We start from the raw sequence: 22430 nt of genomic DNA on the forward strand, positions 1-22430 counted from the left end.
AATTTCTATCAATGCTATACGTTTACTTAAAAAAAAACAACTCATAACAAGGCCAGCCAGATATTCCATACCAATACAAAAAAACTTGTGTGTAACCTTAACCGTTGATAGTGATAGTCTGATTAATACGATTTAGTGAGAACTACTCATAAAAATGGCTGACTACAAACAATAACAAAAAGCTGAGTGACATCAAATTCGTTCTAACTATTGAATATTCAACCCTTGCCTTGTGCTTTAATTGGCAAGACACATCCGTACAATTTTTTTAATGCAGACTGCTTAATAACCTTCTTATACTTCTTCCTCTTTGTTTTTGTTGTTGTCATACGTAGAACCTCTGATGAAGGAGAATCAGTACAAAATTGACAGGAAAAAATGGTAAAGGCCTGTGATTTGGGTAGAAAAGAGGACCAGTAGACTTCCATGTGCTTTATGAAGTCGACTAGGGTTTCAACGTTTAGAGCTGCCAGACAGAAGGAGCTGATTCCAGAGTTGTACCACAGAGGAGAAAAGAAGTGGAAGTGTTTACTCATCGCTGGGGCTGCATCGTTCTTTTATGCGTTCATTAAAAAAAATAAAGTGTTTTGTTCTTTTGCCTTGGAGCATCATTAAAGCTCTTTATTGACTCACATACGGTATGAAACCTTTGCAGAAAATACGACCCACCACGCCTTGGTCTCCAAAATAGACTAAATTCCATAGAAGAACAAAAGCTGCAAAATTCATTTTTCACCACAAAAATACTCTGAAGGAGTATGAAAATTAAAATGAATAAGTAGAGGTAATATGATAAATGAAAGAAAAGATAGATGTATAAAGAAGTAAAAAACAAAACAAACCATTACACCTCACATGGGCTATTCGAATTTCAGACATTATTGACGGGCCAGCAATGATCACAATCTCATTGTTTCAATTAGTTAAAGATAAATCCAAGTGGATAAAATATAACCTTTGAACTTTAAGAGGGTTACAAGAAAACATTTTACAAAATGATTGCTAGTAAACTTGCATTCATTTCGAGGACTAATCAAGAGATTATCAGAGGATGTCTCAGTTTTGTTAACATTCATCAAACCACAACTGATTATTCCATTTTTCCTTAATTAACTTTTAGTTTTGTTAGCATCCATCAAACTACAACTGATTATTCCATTTTTCCTTAATTAACTTTTAGTTTTGTTAGCATCCATCAAACTACAACTGATTATTCCATTTTTCCTTCATTAACTTTTAATTTTGTTAGCAACCATCAAACTACAACTGATTATTCCATTTTTCCTTCGTTAACTTTTAGTTTTTTCTTTTCTTTTCACGTTTGAAGACTCATTCGTTTTTAACTATTACCCATTCATAGATTAGTATCCTAAGCAATACACAATTTTCCTTCCACTTCCAGCTTTTTGTACTATTCTACATCTCCCCATAAAGTAGTCAGTCCCTCATCATAGGGCTCAAAGAACCTATTGTTGTTTTGGATTGTATTTAGAAGATTCTTTTCCCCTTCTCAGCTATGGGAGGTGAAGGGTACATGGTCTTATAGTCAGTGAGTGTCATAAGCGAAGTAAAGTAAAGTATGTATAACTATTCAAAGTATACAGTTGATTTGTTAATGACTATTAAATGTTCAGCCAACCCACCAAAAGTTCAAAGACCTCTTCGTGCTGGAATTGTTTTGTTTTTTTTTCCCCGACATGAAATTACTGCCATAAATTGAAATAGCTAAAAACCATTATTATACTACATAAGGCATCTATGTGATGTATGACAAATCAACACAGCCTTCTGCCACACTGCCTTATACAGACAAAATACCTTTTAAAAATGTAGCTAGGAAACTTGGACTCATGATAAATTGAGTGGAACCTAAACTTCACAAAAAGACTTCAGGGCCATACCTCAGTATTTGATGATGAGTATAATCTTAACAAATTTATGACGTGTAAGATAAGTTTTCTGGCCAAATGTTAAAATCGCGATTTGTGTGTAAAGCAGTGCCGTTGTTGATGTCACCATCCGTGTCGTGTGTTTTTTGTAAAATTATATAAATAAATGTCATAAGTGAAATGGTGAAATGATGAATTCGTCAAAAATCTTTGTCCCACCCAGTGAGATCGTCTGGGGGAGGTTCCTCCTCTTCCTCTGGGTAGTCGTCAAAATTGGAAGTGTCGATGGGTGAATTGACCTGATGGGGAGTGGATGTGTGTGTGTGTGTGGGGGGGGGGGGGGGGTAGTGTGGGTGGAGGAGGAAAGAGATAGATAAGACAAATAATAATAATATAATATTGTTATGTAACATTGAGAATTTTCTGTAACATAGGGATTAAACTCTGGTCGGGCTATTTTGACCTCCCATAGTCACTTACTGTGACTTCTATCCCTCTAAACTGTTTTCCAACTTGCCTTGGAATGAGATTAAATGACCTACATGTGTTGTAAGTGCCATAAAGTCTTTTTCTTAGAATGAGATTACTTAGTTTTACTGGTGCTTAAATGACCTTAATGTGTTGTAAGCATAGTAAAAGTAAAACCCATTAAAACAAAAGAACAATATTCAAAAATAGGATAAAACTATACGAATTTTTCATGATTCGAGAAGTGTTTTCCGTTTTCCCCTGATTTGAGCAAATGGAAAATATAATAAATGATCATTCAAATTACCTTAGCATTTTGCTGAACTGCAATTAAGGCCAAAAGCAGCCAAACATCAAATGGCTTTCATTTTATGGCGATCAACACAGCATTGGCGTGTTTATAAAATTATCATTTTAGACTTGTAAATTCTAAGTCAGGTGTTATGACGGGGTGAATCCGACACGGAATCTATACAATTGGATGTCTAAAGTATAACAGTGTTGAATTGAATTATATATTTTCACTAGGCACACAGTTTATCCAAAATACAAGTTCTAAGTTCGAATTCATGAGTTTATTTGAGGCAACTTCAGTACAAATTATTCTAATAATAAAAATAAAGAAATAATATACTTTCAGTAATCATAACAGTCTAAAAAAGCAATACTAACAATGATTATATAATAATAATAATAATAATAATAATAATAATAATAATAATAATAATAATAATAATAATAATAATAATATTGATGATGATGATGATGATGATGATGATGATGATGATGATGATGATGATGTCAATAATAATAATAATAATAATACTACTACTACTACTAATAATAATAATATTAATAATAAATAATAATAATAATAATAATAATAATAATAATAATAATAATAATAATAATAATAATAATAATAATAATAATAATAATAATAATAATAATAATAATAATGATGATAATAATAATAATAATAATAATAATAATAATAATAATAATAATAATAATAATAATAATAATAATAATAATAATAATAATATTAAAATAATAATAATAATAATGACAATAATAATAAGCAGGAGGAAGAGGACGAGGAAAAGTAGGAGGAGAAGAAGAAGGAGGAGGAGGAGAAGGAGAAGAAAAGGAGAAGAGAATCTTATTTTATATCAATGACAAAACTAAAACTGATTCCTTACTGCAGGTTGTATGGGGGGTTTGAGTGTCCTATTCCGTAAACCGTCCCAGTTAAAACTGTCAAACCAGATGTGTTTCTGGATCTCTCGGATGCCTCCTCGACCATATCCCAACCTCTCCATCGGGTTATCTCTGAAAGTGGACAAATTCATAATCATACATATCTGTTATTGAATTATTTTTTGCACGGTTGTCATCTTTACTTTTCAGTTTTATGATGGGTGAAGACTACCATTACCACTCGGTCCCTTTGCTTGTGAGTCACGTGATCTACCAACTGAGCTATCAGGATTCCCAAAAATAGTTCTTCAGAGCCATTAGGTCCATGGAACCAGAGTTTATCCCGGTAACTATAGTGTGAAACGGACAATAGCAATTGCTTGCTATTCTTGGATGGGTCGCTAGTCTGATGAAAAGTACTTTTCACCATATCTAACAGACCAACCTGCCTTATCACTGATAAGAGCACAGGTGACGACTACTTACTTGATAGTCCATAAATACTAATTTTGTCTTCTTACGGCTGGTTTTAGCATTTTTATCTTGAACTTGAACATAAAAGAATGAAGCAATTCATTTAATGTGCTGCCACAGTTCTAATACTACAGACCTTATTGAAATTACGTTTTTTATTGTGCAAATGAAAAGCCATTTGTTGACCATCTTATTATCAATAAATCTATGATCTATTCCTGTATTACCTGCAAAGTTTTTTGACTAGACTAGCAGCATTCCTGGTGACTTTCCTTGGAATGTCCACAGCATCAATTCCCTTCAGGATCAGGTTGTACGTCTTCATCGGATCTGGACCAGCAAAAGGAGGGCTGGGGAAATTGAATGAAATGAAAGTTATCATGATTGTTCTGTGGCTCATGTAGATCAATCCATAAAGCACTCCTCTCAACCTAAAAGTTTGTAGCTATTTTCCCTGGTCTGGGCTATCTGATGATATGATATACTGAATACAAAGGGCTAAGCCAATGCCACCTTTATTACATGCCTAGCAGTAGCAGCCGAACCAGCAGGCCTTCCAGATTGTTAGCATTTATCACAGTGAACAATATTCAAAATGCGGAGAGACAACGATTTCCGCCAGTCTTCAAGATAGCTATGGCCTAGACAATTCACATGTTCCTTAGACAAATCAATTGATTTCCTTTTGAAGGGATGAATGAATGAATAACATGTATTTATAGAACCCCTCTGAACATCAATAGGTAATCGTGATTAAAAAAAAAAAAAAGTATACACACTTAGAATCGTCCTTATATTTTTATTTTGAAACCTTTGGCTACTTTTCTTTTTTTAAAATCATGCCTTTATAATTGTTTTACAAATTAAGGGAGATAAGCTGCTTTACATAAGAAAGATAACGAAAAAAATGAGTTACGTACCTTCCTGTTAGCAACTCGAACATGAGAATTCCGAGAGACCAGTAGTCGGCAGAGATGTCGTGACCTTTATTGAGAATTATTTCCGGGGCAACATATTCGGGTGTTCCACAGAATGTCCACGTTTTCCTGCCGTGACCTACTTTTTTGGCAAAACCAAAATCAACCTGGATGGACAATCACAGAAATGGGAGAAGGGAATCGATTTTATGAGTGTTGTGGCTAATAAATTACAATGATAAAGATAAGGTTTTTATAAATTATAATGATTTCAAATATGAATAAAAATAATACTCCAAAATTATTCTCCGTTGATCTCCAGTACCAATTTCATGTACAACTCTCATATTACGCCTTTTCAAAATTACTTCATGTTCAATATCCTCATCCCTAATTTCACCACCACCCTATTCATCATCATCACCAAATCATCCTCCTCCTCATCATTATCATCATCATCCTCTCCTCCTCCTCCATCACAATATGAGCAGTGTGGGTGCATTGGTAATTACAGACCTTCCTTGCTTAAAAACAAACATGACTATCAAAACTTAAATTGTCGTTGTAAATGAAAAATAAAACAATATGTCATTCCAAACATTAGACAAGTACTCACAAGTTTGATGTAACCGGCTTTATCAAGTAACAAATTTTCTGGCTTGAGATCTCTGTAGACGATGCCCCTGCTGTGCAGATACACAAATGCTTCAACAACACAAGCTGTGTAGAATCGAGTCGTGTAATCATCAAATGAACCCCTGAGAAAATGATAGAAAGACATCGTAGAAGCTTTGCTTTGCTGACCCCTGGCAAATTTCTATCATTCAAAATATGGACAAATCAAAGTGACCAATTTTACCAAGGAGAAGACACGGATGTAAAATAAAAATCTAAAAAAGTGTGTTTGTATGACACAGTATTAGACAAAGCAGAGAAAAAAGACACAAGGAAAAAAAAAAAACATCCCAAAATTGGAAGTCAGGCTGATTGTTTGGGATGTTTTTTCTTTCTTGCATTTTCTCTCTTGCAACATAATTCAGGTCATATCAACGCCAGTAAAAAGGAAGACAATGGGAAAGTAAAAAGTTCTAGGTCTCTATAATTACGATTAAAGCACCCAAGAAAAAGTAAGACAAAAGGGAATTGGTTCACAGGGAACAGATGTAGATTCCAAGAGCATACTATCAGTGTATTTAGTTTGAGATCAGCTAATTGTCTCACCCTGACACATGTACAGGTCCTCACTAAGAGGAACACTCAAATGTTTACAAATCATATATTATATATGTAAAACAAAAATAATACAATGTATCGCAGAGAGATTATTTAAAAGACAAGTATCATTAAAAAAAAAAAACTCTATTAACTATACATTTGACTGTTTCCCTCCAAGATAGGGTATCCAGACAAGACCAAGTACCTAATATCAATACAAGACAGAAAGGTAGTTGGAAAACAAATAAGGGGGCGGGGGGGGGGGGGGGGGGTAGAAGACACAGTAAGTGCATCCCCGCCCATTATGGGAGGTTAAAAACCCCCGCTCTGTTGCCTTGGATTAGTGAAAAAAATTATCATCATAATTTGTGACCCAATGCGTCAATCCAGTATCGTGTTAGAATGAATGGGAGCGATCTATATTCAGATTTTCGTCCAAACCGAGTCATCGATTATGTACATGATTTGTTGCTGCCCAACGATTGGATAATTCTTAACAAATGTAAACACGCTGCTTTGCTTATGAAAGTAAAAAATAAGACAGTCATTGTGCCTTACCAAAGGACATAATAATAATAATAATAATAATAATAATAATAGATCTTTATTGTCCATAAATATGGCAATTTGTCATTTAGTTACACTTGTTATAATGTTAAACGATAACTAAGATTGAACAGATATTTCACTCCTACTTATTTTCTCTCTCTCTCCCTCTCTCTCTCTCTCTCTCTCTCTCTCTCTCTCTCTCTCTCTCTCTCTCTCTCTCTCTCTCTCTCTCTCTTTCTTTCTTTCACACGTGCGGTATACACAACATAAACATATTCATTTCGTTTTCAATTTGTTACGATTGTGGCAATTCGACACCAAAAATTATCATCATTATCAATTGGTCAGTTAATCTTACATTAAATAAATTAATCAGTTAATCAGTCAACGAATCAATCCTTGGTTTTTCTGTACCATATGAAATATTCAAAATTTTTATTGCTGATGGAACGAACGTTGATTTATACTTGTTAGTTCTACATTTAATCTGACAAAACCTTCTCCCAGATGGTAAAAGACTAAATTCATGGTATAAAATATGTTTTTTATTGTTGGTAATTGAGAATGCTTTCCTTTCTATTGCTTTTCCATGAATTCTTTCTACTCCATCAAGAGGATGGTTTATTATTTTTGATGCCTCTTTGATAGATTTTGAAATTTTTGATTTATCTTTAAGTCGGCATCCTCCAAACCATATGGTGCAGCCAAACGCAATTACACTTTTAATCAATGAGTCATAAACTCTTAACATAGTTTTCTTCCTTACTTGAAATGTTCTCAATTTCCTTAGGATGTATAATCTTTGGGCAACTTTCTTAGATATTATATTAATATGTTGAGAGAAATTGAGGGAACTATCAATGGTTATTCCTAAATATTTAAAATAGTCAACTATCTCAACATCATCTTTACCGATCGCCACACACTTTAAGTCGTTTTTATTTTTTACACCAAACACCTGTTCTTTCGTTTTTTCAACATTTAATTCAAGCTGATTTTGTTTACACCAATCGGTGAATATATTTATTTGTTTGAAATAATTCTTTACGGTAACTTTATCTTTTAATAAGCCAAGAATAGCAGTATCATCTGCATATTTCACTATAAAACAATTTTCAAAGGATGGTCTGCAGTCGTTGGTGTATAAGATGTACAGGATTGGGGAACTCACACAGCCTTGGGGACATCCGTTCGACAACGTTCTTTTGTTGGAGATATGTTCACCCAATTTTACACATTGCGGTCTATGGGTCAGAAACTCTTTATACCATTTAATAAGGTAGTTTGGAATATCCATGCTGCACAACTTTTGAAGCAAAATATCTGTGTTCATGGCATTAAAAGCTGACGAAAAGTCGACAAACAGGATTCTGGCGTAATTCGAGGGCGTTTGGTCAAGGTGTTTCGAGATCAAATTTGTGGCGGTTAATAGTGCGTCTTCAACACTGAGATGTTGCTGGTATGCAAATTGGTACGGATCTAGCAATTTCAGGTCATAACATTTTTGTAGGAGCTCAGATTTTAAAATTTTTTCTAAACATTTCATTACAAGCGATGTAAGCGCCACTGGACGGAAGTCATTCAATACGGTCGGACAACGCTTTTTTGGAACTGGAACGACTATCGATGTTTTCCAAAGTACTGGCACTGATTGTTCATCGATTGACCTTTGAAAAAGTTTTGTATAAGGTATAGCCAGTTGTTGGTGACAGTTTTTCAAAATAGTTCCTGTAATGTTGTCTGGTCCTGGTGCTTTATGTTCTTTACATCTCCGGAAGAGGGAGCTTACGGTTTCTTCTTCAATATCTGGAGGTGGCTCATTGTCATTTGACAAACCGTTGTGAACAGGTGGGAGCCTGTCAAAATGACAGTAAAAATCATTTAATTTGTTGACATCAGTTTTCGTTTTTCCTTGTGGGAATGTTCGTTTCTTTTGTTCTACTCCTCCCATTTGTTTTATCATCTCCCATGCTTTCCTTGCGCAGCCCGATCTCACATAATGCCCAGGGACATAGTTTTACATTCTAGGTCTGTGATAACCCTCAGTGTTGCTTTATGTTGTTTCTAGATAAGACAATAAGTATGCCAGTGATAGGAAAAATAAACAATGAATGCCACTAACCTGTCTCTGAGCACCGTCCACAGCTCACCCCCTAAACAGGACTCCAACAACATGTATAGGAACTTCCTGTCTCGGAAAGTCTTGTACATTCTGAAAGTTATAGGGATGCTGTTAATAATAACATTCAAATGGCTGACGACATGATTTGATTTCAGATGGCTGTGAGACATTTACAATAATGATAATAATAATGATGTCGATGATAATAATAATAATAATAATAATAATAATATAATAATAATAATAATAATAATAATAATAATAATAATAATAATATAATATATAATAATGGTAATATAATAATAATAATAATAATAATAATAATAATAATAATAATAATAATAATAATAATAATAATAAAATAATAATACAATAATAATAATAATAATAACAATAATAATAATAATAATAATAATAATAATAATAATATAATAATAATAATAATAATAATAATAATAATAATAATAATAATAATATTAATAATCATAATAATAATAGTAATAATAATAACAATGATGATGATGATGATGATGATGATGGTGATGATGATGATGATGATGACGATGATTATGCCTATTTAGCGCCAGTGCATTCGCTTAAGATAACTTATTCGCAAATTTACACTTAGACCTCGTTCATTAACATGTTTGGTTATTATTCTTTATATCACCACCCGTAGTCGCCGCCGCCACCAGTAGATTACTACTATTTCATCAATAACTACTACTAGCGCTTTTACTACTACTACTACTACTACTACTACTACTACTACTACTAACTACTACTACTACTACTACTACTACTACTACTACTACTACTACTACTACTACTATACTACTACTACTACTACTCTACTACTATACTACTACTACTACTACTACTACTACTACTACTACTACTACTACTACTACTACTACTACTACTACTACTACTACTACTACTACTACTACTATTCTACTACTACTACTACTACTACTACTACTAACTACTTCTACTACTACTACTACTACTACTACTACTACTACTACTATACTACTACTATACTACTACTACTACTACTACTACTACTACTACTACTACTACTACTACTAACTACTACTACTACTACTACTACTACTACTACTACTACTACTAATAATAATATTACTACTACTACTACTACTACTACTACTACTACTACTACTATACTAATACTACTACTACTACTACTACTACTACTACTACTACTACTACTACTACTACTACTACTACTACTACTACTACTACTACTACTACTACTACTACTTTTAATATCATCACTAACACTATTTTCTTACATTTATAGCATTAATTACAACGACGAAGATGACGACAACAATAACAACAAAAAGCAAACACAGAAAAAAAAAACAACAAAAAAAAACAAAAAAAAAAAACCAACAAAACATCAAAATACACACACAACCGGTCCCCCTGCCCACGATATCAGCAAGTAACTTATTTCTCACCTGACAATAAAATCCGACCTAGCCTCTATCATAATCTTTTTCTCATTCATGATGTGTTCTTGTTGCCTCGTCTCTACTATGTGGTGTTTTTTTAGGATCTTTAAGGCATAAGCACGGCTGTTATCGTTGTTGACTTGGACCTGGAAATTAACACAAAATTCGATAATAATAGAAACTGAAAAGAAAAAATGGGAAATACTGAGACAGACCGTAGCCATCCTTGACTTATAGCCTGTGCGGCTATGTGGTCTTGTGGTTTGACACTCGCTTTCGGATCGGAAGGTCCTGGGTTCGAGCCTCGCTCGGCGCATAGTTGAGTCCTTGGAAAAGGCTCTTCACTCAAATTCTCTCACCGTATTGGGGTGTAAAACGAATACCTGCCCATTAACAGCGTTGTCTCTGTCTGAAAAAAAAATTGTAATATCGCCTAACAGGCGTCATGTCCCGTCCTACATGTTAAATGTTGCTGTTGGTCAGGGACACCTTGTAAAGCGCTTTGAACACTTTAGTGGATATTGCGATATATCCTTTCTTAAAAAAATATAGCATTGTGGAGAACATTGTGGTTATTTGAGTCAATTTCCTTTTATAATTTAAAGTCAGTTTGAAAGTTCGTTAAGTCAAACAGATATCATAAAAATTTTTACCGAAGACACTAACATCTCCTGGCCACACCCTAAACTTTATCTGTCCAGTAGAGTCCTTACTTCCGTTGTGTTGATTTAGCGGTGATCAGTGTTATGTAGTAGTAGTGTTCTCATTGCGTGTATGTTTATGTGTGTGTGTGTTGGAATGTGGTTGCGTAGAAGAAAAAAAAAAAAAAGGGGGGGGGGTGTCCATCAAGTAGAGAAATTCCTGAGCAAGGGGGGGGGGGGGGGGGGGGGGGTAGTGTTTGCTAGGAACTGTCAGATTGGCATTTTTCAGCAAATCGTGGCATTCATAGTGATATAATTCACTTGATCACATGACGGCATTCGGATTTACAGAAATTTTAAACAAGTTTCACCGATTAACAACATCAACTAATATTACTGCTGATATTACTGTCGTTTTCATGCCATCGATGTGATAATTATTGCCCTGGTAAATATTTAGTTAAACGTTTCGGCAAACTGTCAATTGGTTCTGTCTAGCTTCTAGCCCGAACAAACCAAAAGTAGACAGATTCGGGGACTTGATATTATTCGCGTCCGCTTCAGATTTTCATTTGACCTCACATAAGTTAAGTAAAGGGGAGACATTCCGAAAGCTCCTACATCCCCAGTATTCATTCAATTTGTATTTTCACAGTTGATCTTTTGTCAGGGGTTTATTTATTCAATTTGTCATCATATAAAAGCGTTTTAAAAACTCTAGAACAAACCTTGATAGATTTGTGAAAGTTTAAAATTTCCTAATTTGACCATTGTTTTGATTCTCGGCTGCCATTTTAATTTGTGAAGTATTGAAGGTAGTGCAAGGCACTCCCAAGTAAAGCGTGGTAAAGACTTGCGACTTATTGATATTGATATCCACTGACTGATAAACAAAATCATGCCGAATAAAGCATGGCAGCGACGACAAGAACATCGATTAAAATGGGCATCTAATCGTAATCAAGCTAATCAAGAAAATGATTCTGGCAATATCGAATGAAAATAGTTCTTTCCCCGCGAAATTGCGGGCTTTTTACTAGTATATATAAAAGCTCATATTTTTATAGCCTGAAACCAGGACTTGTCTTTTGACGTCATTTAATTCATAGATTAGATTACACCGCCTAGTGTCGTTAGTAGTGCTAAAGAAAACGAATGATCCCATGGTTGAACTATTGAATACAACTCACAATTTGTTTTCTTTTATGGTCATATAGATAGTTCGAAGTTGACGACACTCAGGTCTTTGTTATTGTTTTTTGCCATCCGCGTTTGTGAGTACTTCTCACTAAACTGACTATAAATGATCATGGTTTCACTATAGATAGTATGCAGATGACGTCACTCAGGCCTTTGTTATTGTTTTTGCCATCCGCGTTTGTGAGTTGTTCTCACTAAACTGTATTAACCAGACTATGAAAGTTCATGGTTACACAGAGTTTGTGTGTTGGCCCGTTATACTTCCGGATGGCAATGTTGTGAACTCCTTGGCCAAGCGCATTCTATCTATAGATAGTATGCGCTTAGCTCAGAAGCTCATAACATTTGCCATCCGGAAGTATAACGGACCAACACACAAAACTATGTGTAACCATGATCGTCTATAGTCTGGTTAATAGAGTTTAGTGAGAATTACTCATAAACGCGGATGGCAAAAAAAAATAAAAATAAAATAAAATAAATAAATAACAAAGACCTGAGTGACGTCAACTTCGAACTATCTATACGTAATTTTTGGATCAGTGCCAGACTATGAATATGGAAGAAAAGGGTGATGTAAAAAAAACCCAAAAACAACAGATCCCTATCTCACAGGGAGTGTAAAACTAGTATTCCGGAGGAGTGAATACATACATTGTGTAAATGATCTTCTGATTTCACAGTGGTAGTATTTTATTTTCTAGTCCAAATATATTTTTATGCTGGTCGTCGATAAAAATCATCCATCATCACCTTTTTACGTCCCGTAATCATACGAATCTGCCTATACATCCTGCTACTGAAATAGTTATGCCACCTTTGTGTAACCTATGCATTCATTATTAGTCCGCCACAGACTGGTTACATACACATTCCAAGATTTTTTGTGCCACGAATTTTCTTCCCTATTTACAAAGGCTATGGCTAGACACATTTAGTTGTAGACAAACCATATTTTGTGACTCACCATCTCAAAATTATTATTATTATTATTATTATTATTATTATTATTATTATTATTATTATTATTATTATTATTATTATTATTATTATTATTATTATTATATTATTATTATTATTATTATTATTATTATTATATTATTATTATTATTATTATTATTATTATTATTATTATTATTATTATTATTATTATTATTATTATTATTATTATTATTATTATCATCATCATCATTATCATTATTATTATTATTATTATTATTATTATTATTATTATTATTATTATTATTATTATTATTATTATTATTATTATTATTATTATTATAAAAACGGTATTATGTCGGGATGAATCAGACCCAGGAAAGTGAATTTGGAAATAAAATGACAAGAAATACAAAATTTGGGTCTTTTGAAGTGTAAGAAATTGTAATTTATTCTTGTATCGTGAAGAACAGAAAGTAACCTCAAGTTTCATACCTGCTGTTAAAAAAAATCGTTTTTCAGCACCTTGTTCAACCCGACAAAAATACCTCTTTAAGACTATAGTGACATTTGTGACTCACAGCCTCAAACCGGTATTTAGTCAGGGCGAACTTGATTTCGATAAATACATGATTTAAACGTGAAAATGACAAATTTATATTTATTGTTCTGAATAAAAGGTACACACTAAACCCAAATGTTATGATCCGTTTACTATTAATTCAATTTTAGCATCTAAATCATCCTTCCGACATAATTCCGTTTTAAGTTTAAGGCAGTAGTCCTTCAGAGCCATTCGGCCCATGGGGCCGGAGTTTATCCCGGTGAAACCGTCAATAGCAATTGCTTGCTATCCTTTGAATAGGACGCTAGCCTATCGCAAAGAACTTTCCGTCAGATCTAACACACTCTGCTATCCATTCACTGCTGGTTGGGCAGAGGAGTCAGAACAAATCTCGACTTCACGCGGGATCGATCTTGACCCCTTTGTGTGTGAAGCGAGTGCTCTACCAACTGAGCTATCAGGACCCCGTTTTAAGGCAGTGGGCCACATAACCCCCCCCCCCCCCAAACATAAAAAACAAATCAAACAAATACACACACACACACACACACACACACACACACACACACAAAACGCCAAACAAATAAAAGAAAAAAAACAAGGTGGGGGGGGGGGGGGGGGGGGGGGGGGGGGGGGGGGGGGTCAGAAAAATATCGACTTCGATTTTGGCTCCTTTGCGTATGAAGCGAGTGCTCTACCAACTGAGCTATCGGAACCCCGTTTTAAGGCCGTGGGCCACATAAAAATAAAACAAAAACAAACACACACACACACACACACAAAAAAATGCCAAGCAAATAATAGAAAAACAAAACAAAAACAAAAACAAACAAAAAGCGTATTGTTACTTTATTGAAGTCTCAGATGTAAAATTAATGATAAGTTGATGACATCTTAAATCTAATTGATTATGAAATGAAAGTTTACTCGCCAAATAAGGAAAAAATTTGATTTGTCAGGGTCTGGCTTATTTTTTTATTTTTTTATTTTTTTATTTTGTGTGTGTTTGATCAGAAAACAGACCAGTAAGGGTAAAATCAATAATAAAACAATACAAATAAAGGCCATGTTATGTTCTGACAAGAATCAACAAAAATAAAAACACAAAAAAATAAATAATAAAGAAAAATAAATAAATAATTAAATATATAAATAACTAAATATGTTAAATAAATAATTAAATAAATCTATAGATAAAAACATAAATAAACACACACACAAAAAAAACAAAACAAAAAAAAAACAAAAGAACAACTAAATAAACACAAACATATTAAAACAAAATCTAAAGAGAAAAAAAAAAACAAAAAAAACCCAATAAAACAAACAAAAAAACATGCGCAGAAACAATCACGGAATACTCACCAGTTCGACCCTCCCAAACCCCCCGACCCCTAGTGTGGTAATCATGGCGAGATCACTCAATTTCAGTTTGGCATACTCCGAGTCCACTCTGAAAATACAAGTAAACATACATTCTGAAGACAATTTTAAAAACGAAATGGCCGTTACTGTTTGGCGAACTCCGAGTCCACTCTGAAAATACAAGTAATCATACATTCTGAAGACAATTTTAAAAACAAATGGCCGCTACTGTTTGGCGTACTCTGAGTCCACTCTGAAAATACAAGTAAGCATACATTCTGAAGACAATTTTAAAAACAAAATGGCCGCTACTGTTTGGCGTACTCTGAGTTCACTCTGAAAATACAAGTAAGTATACATTCTGAAGAAAGTTTTAAAAATCGGAATGGCCATTACTGTTTGCTTCCCCCCCCCCCCTTGCAGTTCAACATCGATATTATACCATGACTTCAAGGCTGTAAAGAACACCTCAGAGTCCATATTTTAACACATTAAATCAGTTACTATCTTATCCGCTTGCTATCGTTCAGGTGTCATCGCCTATGCATTCCGTGAAGGAATATTTTAAAAATAAATATGAGCGCAATATCCACTAAACGTGCTCAAAGCGCTTTACAATAGGTCCCTGTCCAACAGCTTCATTTAACATTTAGGACAAGACATGACGCCTGTTAGGCGATATTATAATTTTTTTTTAGGACAGAGACAACGCTGTTAACGGCCAGGTACTCATTTTACACTTGAGTACGGTGAGAGAATGTGAGTAAAAAGCCTTTTCCAAGGATTCCTCTATGCGCCGAGCGAGGCTCGAACCCAGGACCTTCCGATCTGAAAGCGGGTGTCATACCACAAGACCACATAGCCGGATGATGGATAATCCATTAGAGTCTGATGTCAACAGGAATCACCCATGTTGTCCAAAGTGAGCATATTGAGGGGGGGGGGGAGGTAATAATCTTGCCAAAGGAAAATAAAACGAAAGTGCCTGAAACGGGCCTCCTACCATGGCATTCCTAAAGGCACTCGGCCACAATTGATGTTTAAAAACACCCAACCCCTCCCCCCCCCTAAAAAAATATTTTAAAATAGCACATTTGATATGAAAAGTGCTGATTTAATTTGTATTGTAAAAGATGAGGTGATTATTTTAACAAATATTTACATGTTATAATCAGATCCATAGAGTGTATGGTACAGTATATAGTTTAAATGCAGAACCTCTGGTTATTCGTATAGAATTACTGCTGTATCTCAGAGCATAGCCAGCACATACTCACTCTCCAATGAGCTGGCCTTCCAGTTTGTCAGCATTTTTTCGGACAAAGGCAATGCTGTTGACGGCCAGGTACTCATTTTACACCTGAGTACGGTGAGAGATTGTGAGTAGTCTTTTCCAAGGACTCAACTATGCGCCGAGCAAGGCTCAAATCCAGGGCCTTCCGATCCGAAAGCGAGTGTCATACCACTAGACCACATAGCGCCACAAAATTTAGAGAGAATTAATCATCAAAGAGCTGAAGAATAACGTTAAATTGTGGCTTTCCTTACCCTGCTTTGTCCTCGTCGTCTTCATAAATCTGCTTCAAGTTATCCAGGGGACTTATCAACTGGAGGTAAGAACTGGAATGAAAATAAAAACAAAAAATAGAAAAATACACAAAACCCTAAAATCAAATAAACAAAGAATCCAGCAAACAAGCGAATTTTTTTTAAACGAGTAAAAAAAAACCAAACAAAAAACAACAAAAAAAAAAACAAAAAAAAAAAAAAGAAAAAAAAAATTAAAAAAGAACAACCCCCCCCCCCCAAAAAAAAAAAAACAAACAAAAAACAACAAAACACCCCCCCCCCCCCCCAAAAAAAAACCCCCAAAAAAACCAACAAAAAAACAATACTTGGTATTTTGTTGATATTGTCGTGCCAAAAACAAAACAAATTAAAGAAAAAAACAAACAAACAACAAATAAATGAAAAAAATAAACACCTACACCCTCCCCCTCCCCCCAACAAACAAAAAAAAAACCCAAAACAAACAAATCAAACAAACAAAACAAAATAACAAAACAAACAGCAAAATCTCCCATTTCTGGTCCCTTTTAACTTTTAAATCAGTAATTTGGCTAAAATAATCCCGTTTTGAAATGTAAGGTCACATATTTCAATCCGGTACAAAACCCATCTAGGGCATCTATGGTCTGCAGAATTTGGAATTGAATTTTCTTTATAAACGTAGTTCTAGGTCATGAACGTTTGTGACAAACGTGCTCACTAGCCTAGTTAATGGTCGTATAAAAATATAATGAAGACATAGGTCGAATCAAGAACACCCCCCCCCCCCCCCTCATATCGTTCAGGTTTCAAAATATAATTATTGCTGGTCACCTCCCCCCCCCCCCCCCCCCCCCCACCGACACATCTCATAGACAGCAGTTCTTCCGCGCGAGAGAGAGAGAGAGCGAAAGAGAGAGAGAGAGAGACAGAGAGAGAGAGAGAGAGAGAGAAGAGAAGAGAGAGAGAGGAGGAGAGAGAGAGAGGAGAGAGAGAGAAGAAGAGAGAGAGCAGAGAGAGAGAGAGAAAGAAAGAAGAGAGGAGAGAGAAAGAAAGAAAGAAGAAAGAGAGAGAGAGAGAGAGAGAGAGAGAGAGAGAGAGAGAGAGAGAGAGAGAGGAAACGAGAGAGAGAGAAAGAAAGAAAGAAAGAAAGAAAGAGAGAGAGAGAGAGAGAGAGAGAGAGAGAGAGAGAGAGAGAGAGAGAGAGAGAGAGATAGAGAACTCACTCCCTGTCGATGACTAGACAATCCACTCCAGCAGGATCAGCAGATACGATATTTGCTGTACGGACGTCTTCGCTGGTAGGGGGATGGAGAGAGAAAAAATAATATTGGTTAATTGTCATCGATTGGAAAACTGTGAACCTTTGCATACATGATTCGATTATACTCTAATAATCTGACACATTCATTGTAGCTCGTTATTTTCGAAAAAAATATAATGCATAAAAATAGCGATGGATAAAGTCCGATTCGCATTTGTAGTTGCTGACTCAAATTGGAAACATTTGATTATCTTGTTATAATCGAATAAATGATCATATTATAAGTGTAGTATATAGATAGTATCCCCTTGGCTAAGAAGCTCACAATATTGTCATCCGGAAGTATAACGGACCAACAAAACAAAAACAACAACAACAAAAAAAACAAAATAAAAAACAACAAACTATGTGTAACCATGAACTTCTATAGTCACGTTAATACAACTTAGTGAGAATTACTTATAAACATGGATGGTAAAAAACAATAACAAAGAATTGAGTGACGTCAACTTCATTCTATCTATATAAAAGGCAGTATTAATGAAATATTAAATGTATCTTATTTTCAACACTCAAATAATATCAAACACATTTCTTGAAACTATTTTATAAATGTTGGACATAAATACCCAACTTGAACTGGCTAATCGATTGACCTATTTTTTACTAAGACTTGGTCTTCGTTAACAGAAAGTTTGAGAACTGTTGGTTTCTTTTCGGTAGCGCTTCAAATAAATGGCGTAACCTATTTAAAAATTACTCAGGAAGTCATTCGACTTGAATATCTGCTCTATGTGATGAGCTGCTTTTCCTGACCCGCCGTTGGGTGTCAACCCGCGTGACGTAAGTTCGATAAAGTTCTTTTATTTCATGCTTATTTCTAATACTGTTACATTGAAAACACTCTTAGATTGTTAATATTTTTTAAACAAAATAAATATACGTTTCTGCTTATCTTTGTAGTCAAATGGAATGATAATATACTATTCTATATTTAAAACGTTCGTTTCGATATGGCTTCGGACCTTTTATCTTTACTTTAAACGTATAGAGATGACAAGTTATGACGACCTACATGCGATCATGTGATTAATCTAATCAGCGTCCTTCCGTTGATGGGTTCATAATTTATATCCAAATTAGCAGCTGCAAGACAGATTTAACATCCGGCGGATTAAGCGCACGGGATGGACATGGTAAAAGGTGCATGCACAGCTTCACAAGTGTGCGCACAAGAACATTCACAGCAAAAAGACAGTTCCAGGTTTTCCTTCACTGGGTGAATTATTAATGTGGACGATACGGTAAGGCTACGAACAATTCAATTTTTTTGTCTGAACTGGAAATGGTAGGGTTAATAATAATAATAAGCATATTTCTATAGCGCCCTTCGTCGAAACCTCAAAGCGGGTTGTAAAATGGGAACATCTTATATTCACGAAATATAGTGGACCACAAAAATTTACGACGCTCCCCTCCGCCTTGCAAAAAGTAAAAAGAAATTAGAAGTGTACTAAAATAGCATACCATTGAAGAGCTCTTTCACCAAAGAAGTCTCCTTTGTTCAGCAATCGTATGACTTGTTCATCTCCAGTTTTGGAGTTTCGTTGTGTCACCCGTACCTGAAAATCCCAATTAATTCAAATTATTTTCATAGTGGCTCTATTAGAATGATAATATTTATTTCTACCTAATCTTCCACGAGAAAAATTCGAGTTGTTGACTCACGCACGAATGCACACACAAACACATACATAACATACATACATACATACATACATATATACATACACACACACACATACATACATACATACATACATACATACATACATACATACATACATACATACATACATACATAATACATACATACATACATACATGCATACATCCTTAATAGTTCCTCCAAGGAATAATCAATTTGACAAGACGACCACACCGCCGAGGCCGATACGGTGTACAGATTTAATTGATAACAAACACGGAATTTCCACCCTTCCTACTTTCGTGTAAACAAACAGCCAGGATTTTTATTATTAGCACGGTGCGTCCGAAACATCTTCCCAGGCACGTCGGCTGTTTTTAACAGGTGAGAATCAGAGCGTATGGAATGTCTTATCAATCATTTGTGGCCGGGGTCTGATAATTTGTTAATGGTCATCCTGTGGTTAAAAAACCGAAAGTTTGACTCCGAAAGTATCTACAATCTCTAAGTTCTGATTTCCGTGTCTAATAATATAAATTACTGCCATAAAACGACAGCAGCATGAGTAACTTCAAAAACAACAACAACAACAACAGTAGCAGCAGCATCACAACCACTTAACAACGCGTACAACAACAACATCGACAAAAACAACAGCAGCATCAGCAACGATACCAACAAAAACAGCAACAACAATATCAAAACTATCTAACGAAAACAGGATGTTTTAACACATGAGAACAAAGCTCGAATTGAGTTCAACGAGGCCAAAGTTCCATCGCTACTGCTACATATTATTCCATTGGGAAAATGGTTGAGCCTGTGCACTTGTTCATGCAATAAATAGTGGCCTCTCAAAGTTTGCTGCTTTTGGTTTAACAATATAGACGCAACAATTATAAAGAAAATAAGCATTCTCTATATTGCAACGTGAAAATGTTTATACCTATTATAGTGTCAGATTTTTAATACCAATGTCATTGTCAATTATCTGTTTCCTATTAATTTCAGTCAAAATGCAGATAACAATTGAAATATCAAATATTTGCACCCATTTCATAGACAAAAAAGTTTGTACCCCAGTGTCTAAATCATGGACAGAAATTCAGAACTTCCAGTTATCCAAACTAAATACAAATGTAAGTAATTTAATGAAATGAATAAACAAATAAAAAATATATATAAATCTTAAAAAGCAAAAACTTGAGCTTTTATATGGCGCAATATTCACTAAATGTGCCAAAAAAAAAAAGCTCGGAACATGGGACCCCCAAGCCGACAGCAACACCCAACAAGGTCAGTGCGAAACATGACGCTGTTATTAGGCGCCAATACATTTTTATTCGACTGAGACAATGCTATGTTACTGGCTAGGTTCTCATGTTACACCGAGTACGGTAAGGAAAAAAAAATCTAAATGAATAAATAAATAAACATTTAATTAAAAAGTAAATAGGTAAACAAACAATTGTATGTCATGATCAAAGACTACTACAGGGAATCCTGTAGTAGTCTTGATATTGATAAAACCTTTAAATGAGTAAATGAAAAAAATATAAAGGAATAAATAGATAAAAACCAATGTCTACTAATCTGCAGGTCTGATAACCCAAATTGTTATGGGCTTTTTGTAATATCGCCTAACAGGAGTCATGTCACGTCCTACATGTTAAGTGTTGCTGTTGTCAGAGACCTCTTGTAAAGCGCTCTGAGCACATTTGGTGGATATTGCGCTACAAAAAAGCTCAAGTTTAACGGAAATTACTCTCAAACCAACGCAAAATATTATCCATTACAACAATATTAAAGCAAGCCCATAACTGCGTTCGGTTATCAGACCTGCAAAAATTATGGATAAGTCAATAAAAGTCTAAAGCAAACACACACAATGACAAAGGCCTTTGTGTCACAGCTTGTAACGACAACTTTCTATAGATCTATCTACTCGTTCATTTCTTTGGCAACTTCCGCTTCCTTTTGGGTAAAAATAGCATCACTGCTTTCGCCATTCAAACGAAATCTCGTCATCAATTTCCAATACCAGCTAATGTACCATACAGTTAGAAAACATCTTAATTTAATTTTGGCCAGAGAATTTTTACTTAATAGGTTTACACCGAAAGATGAGTGAACCGCCCCCACCCCCTTTCCCCGTTTCCCAACTTGTTGAAAAATTCACAAACCTGAGAATTTGAAAACCTCAGACTTAAGACTTTTTGAAAAATTGGAGATCGTCTTAATTTATTTATATAAAACAACGTACAAGTTTTCTGACCAAAGTGAAAAATATAAGTGTTTTGTCACTCTTAGTTTATAATGTCGAACAGTCAGTGCATACTCCATGGAGCAAGACGTAAAAAAAAATTAGATGCGAATTATATTAATCTTAAGTAAAACCATCTGTGCATTAAAATGTATTTATTGAATTCTTAACGCAGATAAGATCTGTTATTTCAGATTGAACAGGTAGGTTTTAAAGAGCAGATTGAATAGCTGATTTTATTAATTTTTTTGTTCATATATGAACGTTGTAAAAACGTAATCATGGCCATTAAGATGGGAATTTCGATATGAATGGAAATTTTACGCATCTTTTTGTATTATTTATCTACAGGGGTCACGTGATGTTTTAGATGTACGAGATAATGTGTGCTTAAAATAACATGCTTCGTGACTTTAGCCATGTGAGCAATGTATGGATTGAGCGTTGCAAAAAAAATAAAATGTAGATCTATAATTTAATTTCAAATACAACGGATTAAAATAACAGAATATTGAATTGAATGTTGTTTACTTGCTTATCGATTTAGTACTAAATTGGTGAGTGGGATAAAGAGCGTCTGAGTTAGGAGGAGAGGGGTGTTGATGGTGAAGTGGAGACAGAA

The 22430-nt window shown here is 34.6% G+C and overlaps 1 protein-coding gene across 2 annotated transcripts in view; it reads right to left on the reverse strand.

Moving 5' to 3' along the window:
* Window positions 1–309: 309 nt before the first annotated feature.
* Window positions 310–22430, reverse strand: part of LOC144972985 (cGMP-dependent protein kinase 1-like) — a 98529-nt gene continuing 76408 nt past the window's right edge. For both annotated transcript variants that reach the window (XM_078914883.1, XM_078914884.1), the window contains exons 9-19: window positions 19365–19459; window positions 17800–17871; window positions 16574–16645; window positions 15026–15113; window positions 10322–10461; window positions 8835–8924; window positions 5565–5706; window positions 4952–5115; window positions 4259–4381; window positions 3560–3689; window positions 310–2188 (exon numbers count right to left, since the gene is read on the reverse strand). In XM_078914883.1, coding sequence (XP_078771009.1) covers window positions 2090–2188; window positions 3560–3689; window positions 4259–4381; window positions 4952–5115; window positions 5565–5706; window positions 8835–8924; window positions 10322–10461; window positions 15026–15113; window positions 16574–16645; window positions 17800–17871; window positions 19365–19459 — 1215 coding nt within the window. In that variant the 3' untranslated portion in view covers window positions 310–2089. The remainder of the gene's footprint in view (window positions 2189–3559; window positions 3690–4258; window positions 4382–4951; window positions 5116–5564; window positions 5707–8834; window positions 8925–10321; window positions 10462–15025; window positions 15114–16573; window positions 16646–17799; window positions 17872–19364; window positions 19460–22430) is intronic.

The sequence above is a fragment of the Berghia stephanieae genome, chromosome 5, assembly GCF_034508935.2.
Source record: "Berghia stephanieae isolate SIO BIC M18660-M18661 chromosome 5, UCSD_Bste_1.3, whole genome shotgun sequence".
Taxonomy (NCBI): domain Eukaryota; kingdom Metazoa; phylum Mollusca; class Gastropoda; order Nudibranchia; family Aeolidiidae; genus Berghia; species Berghia stephanieae.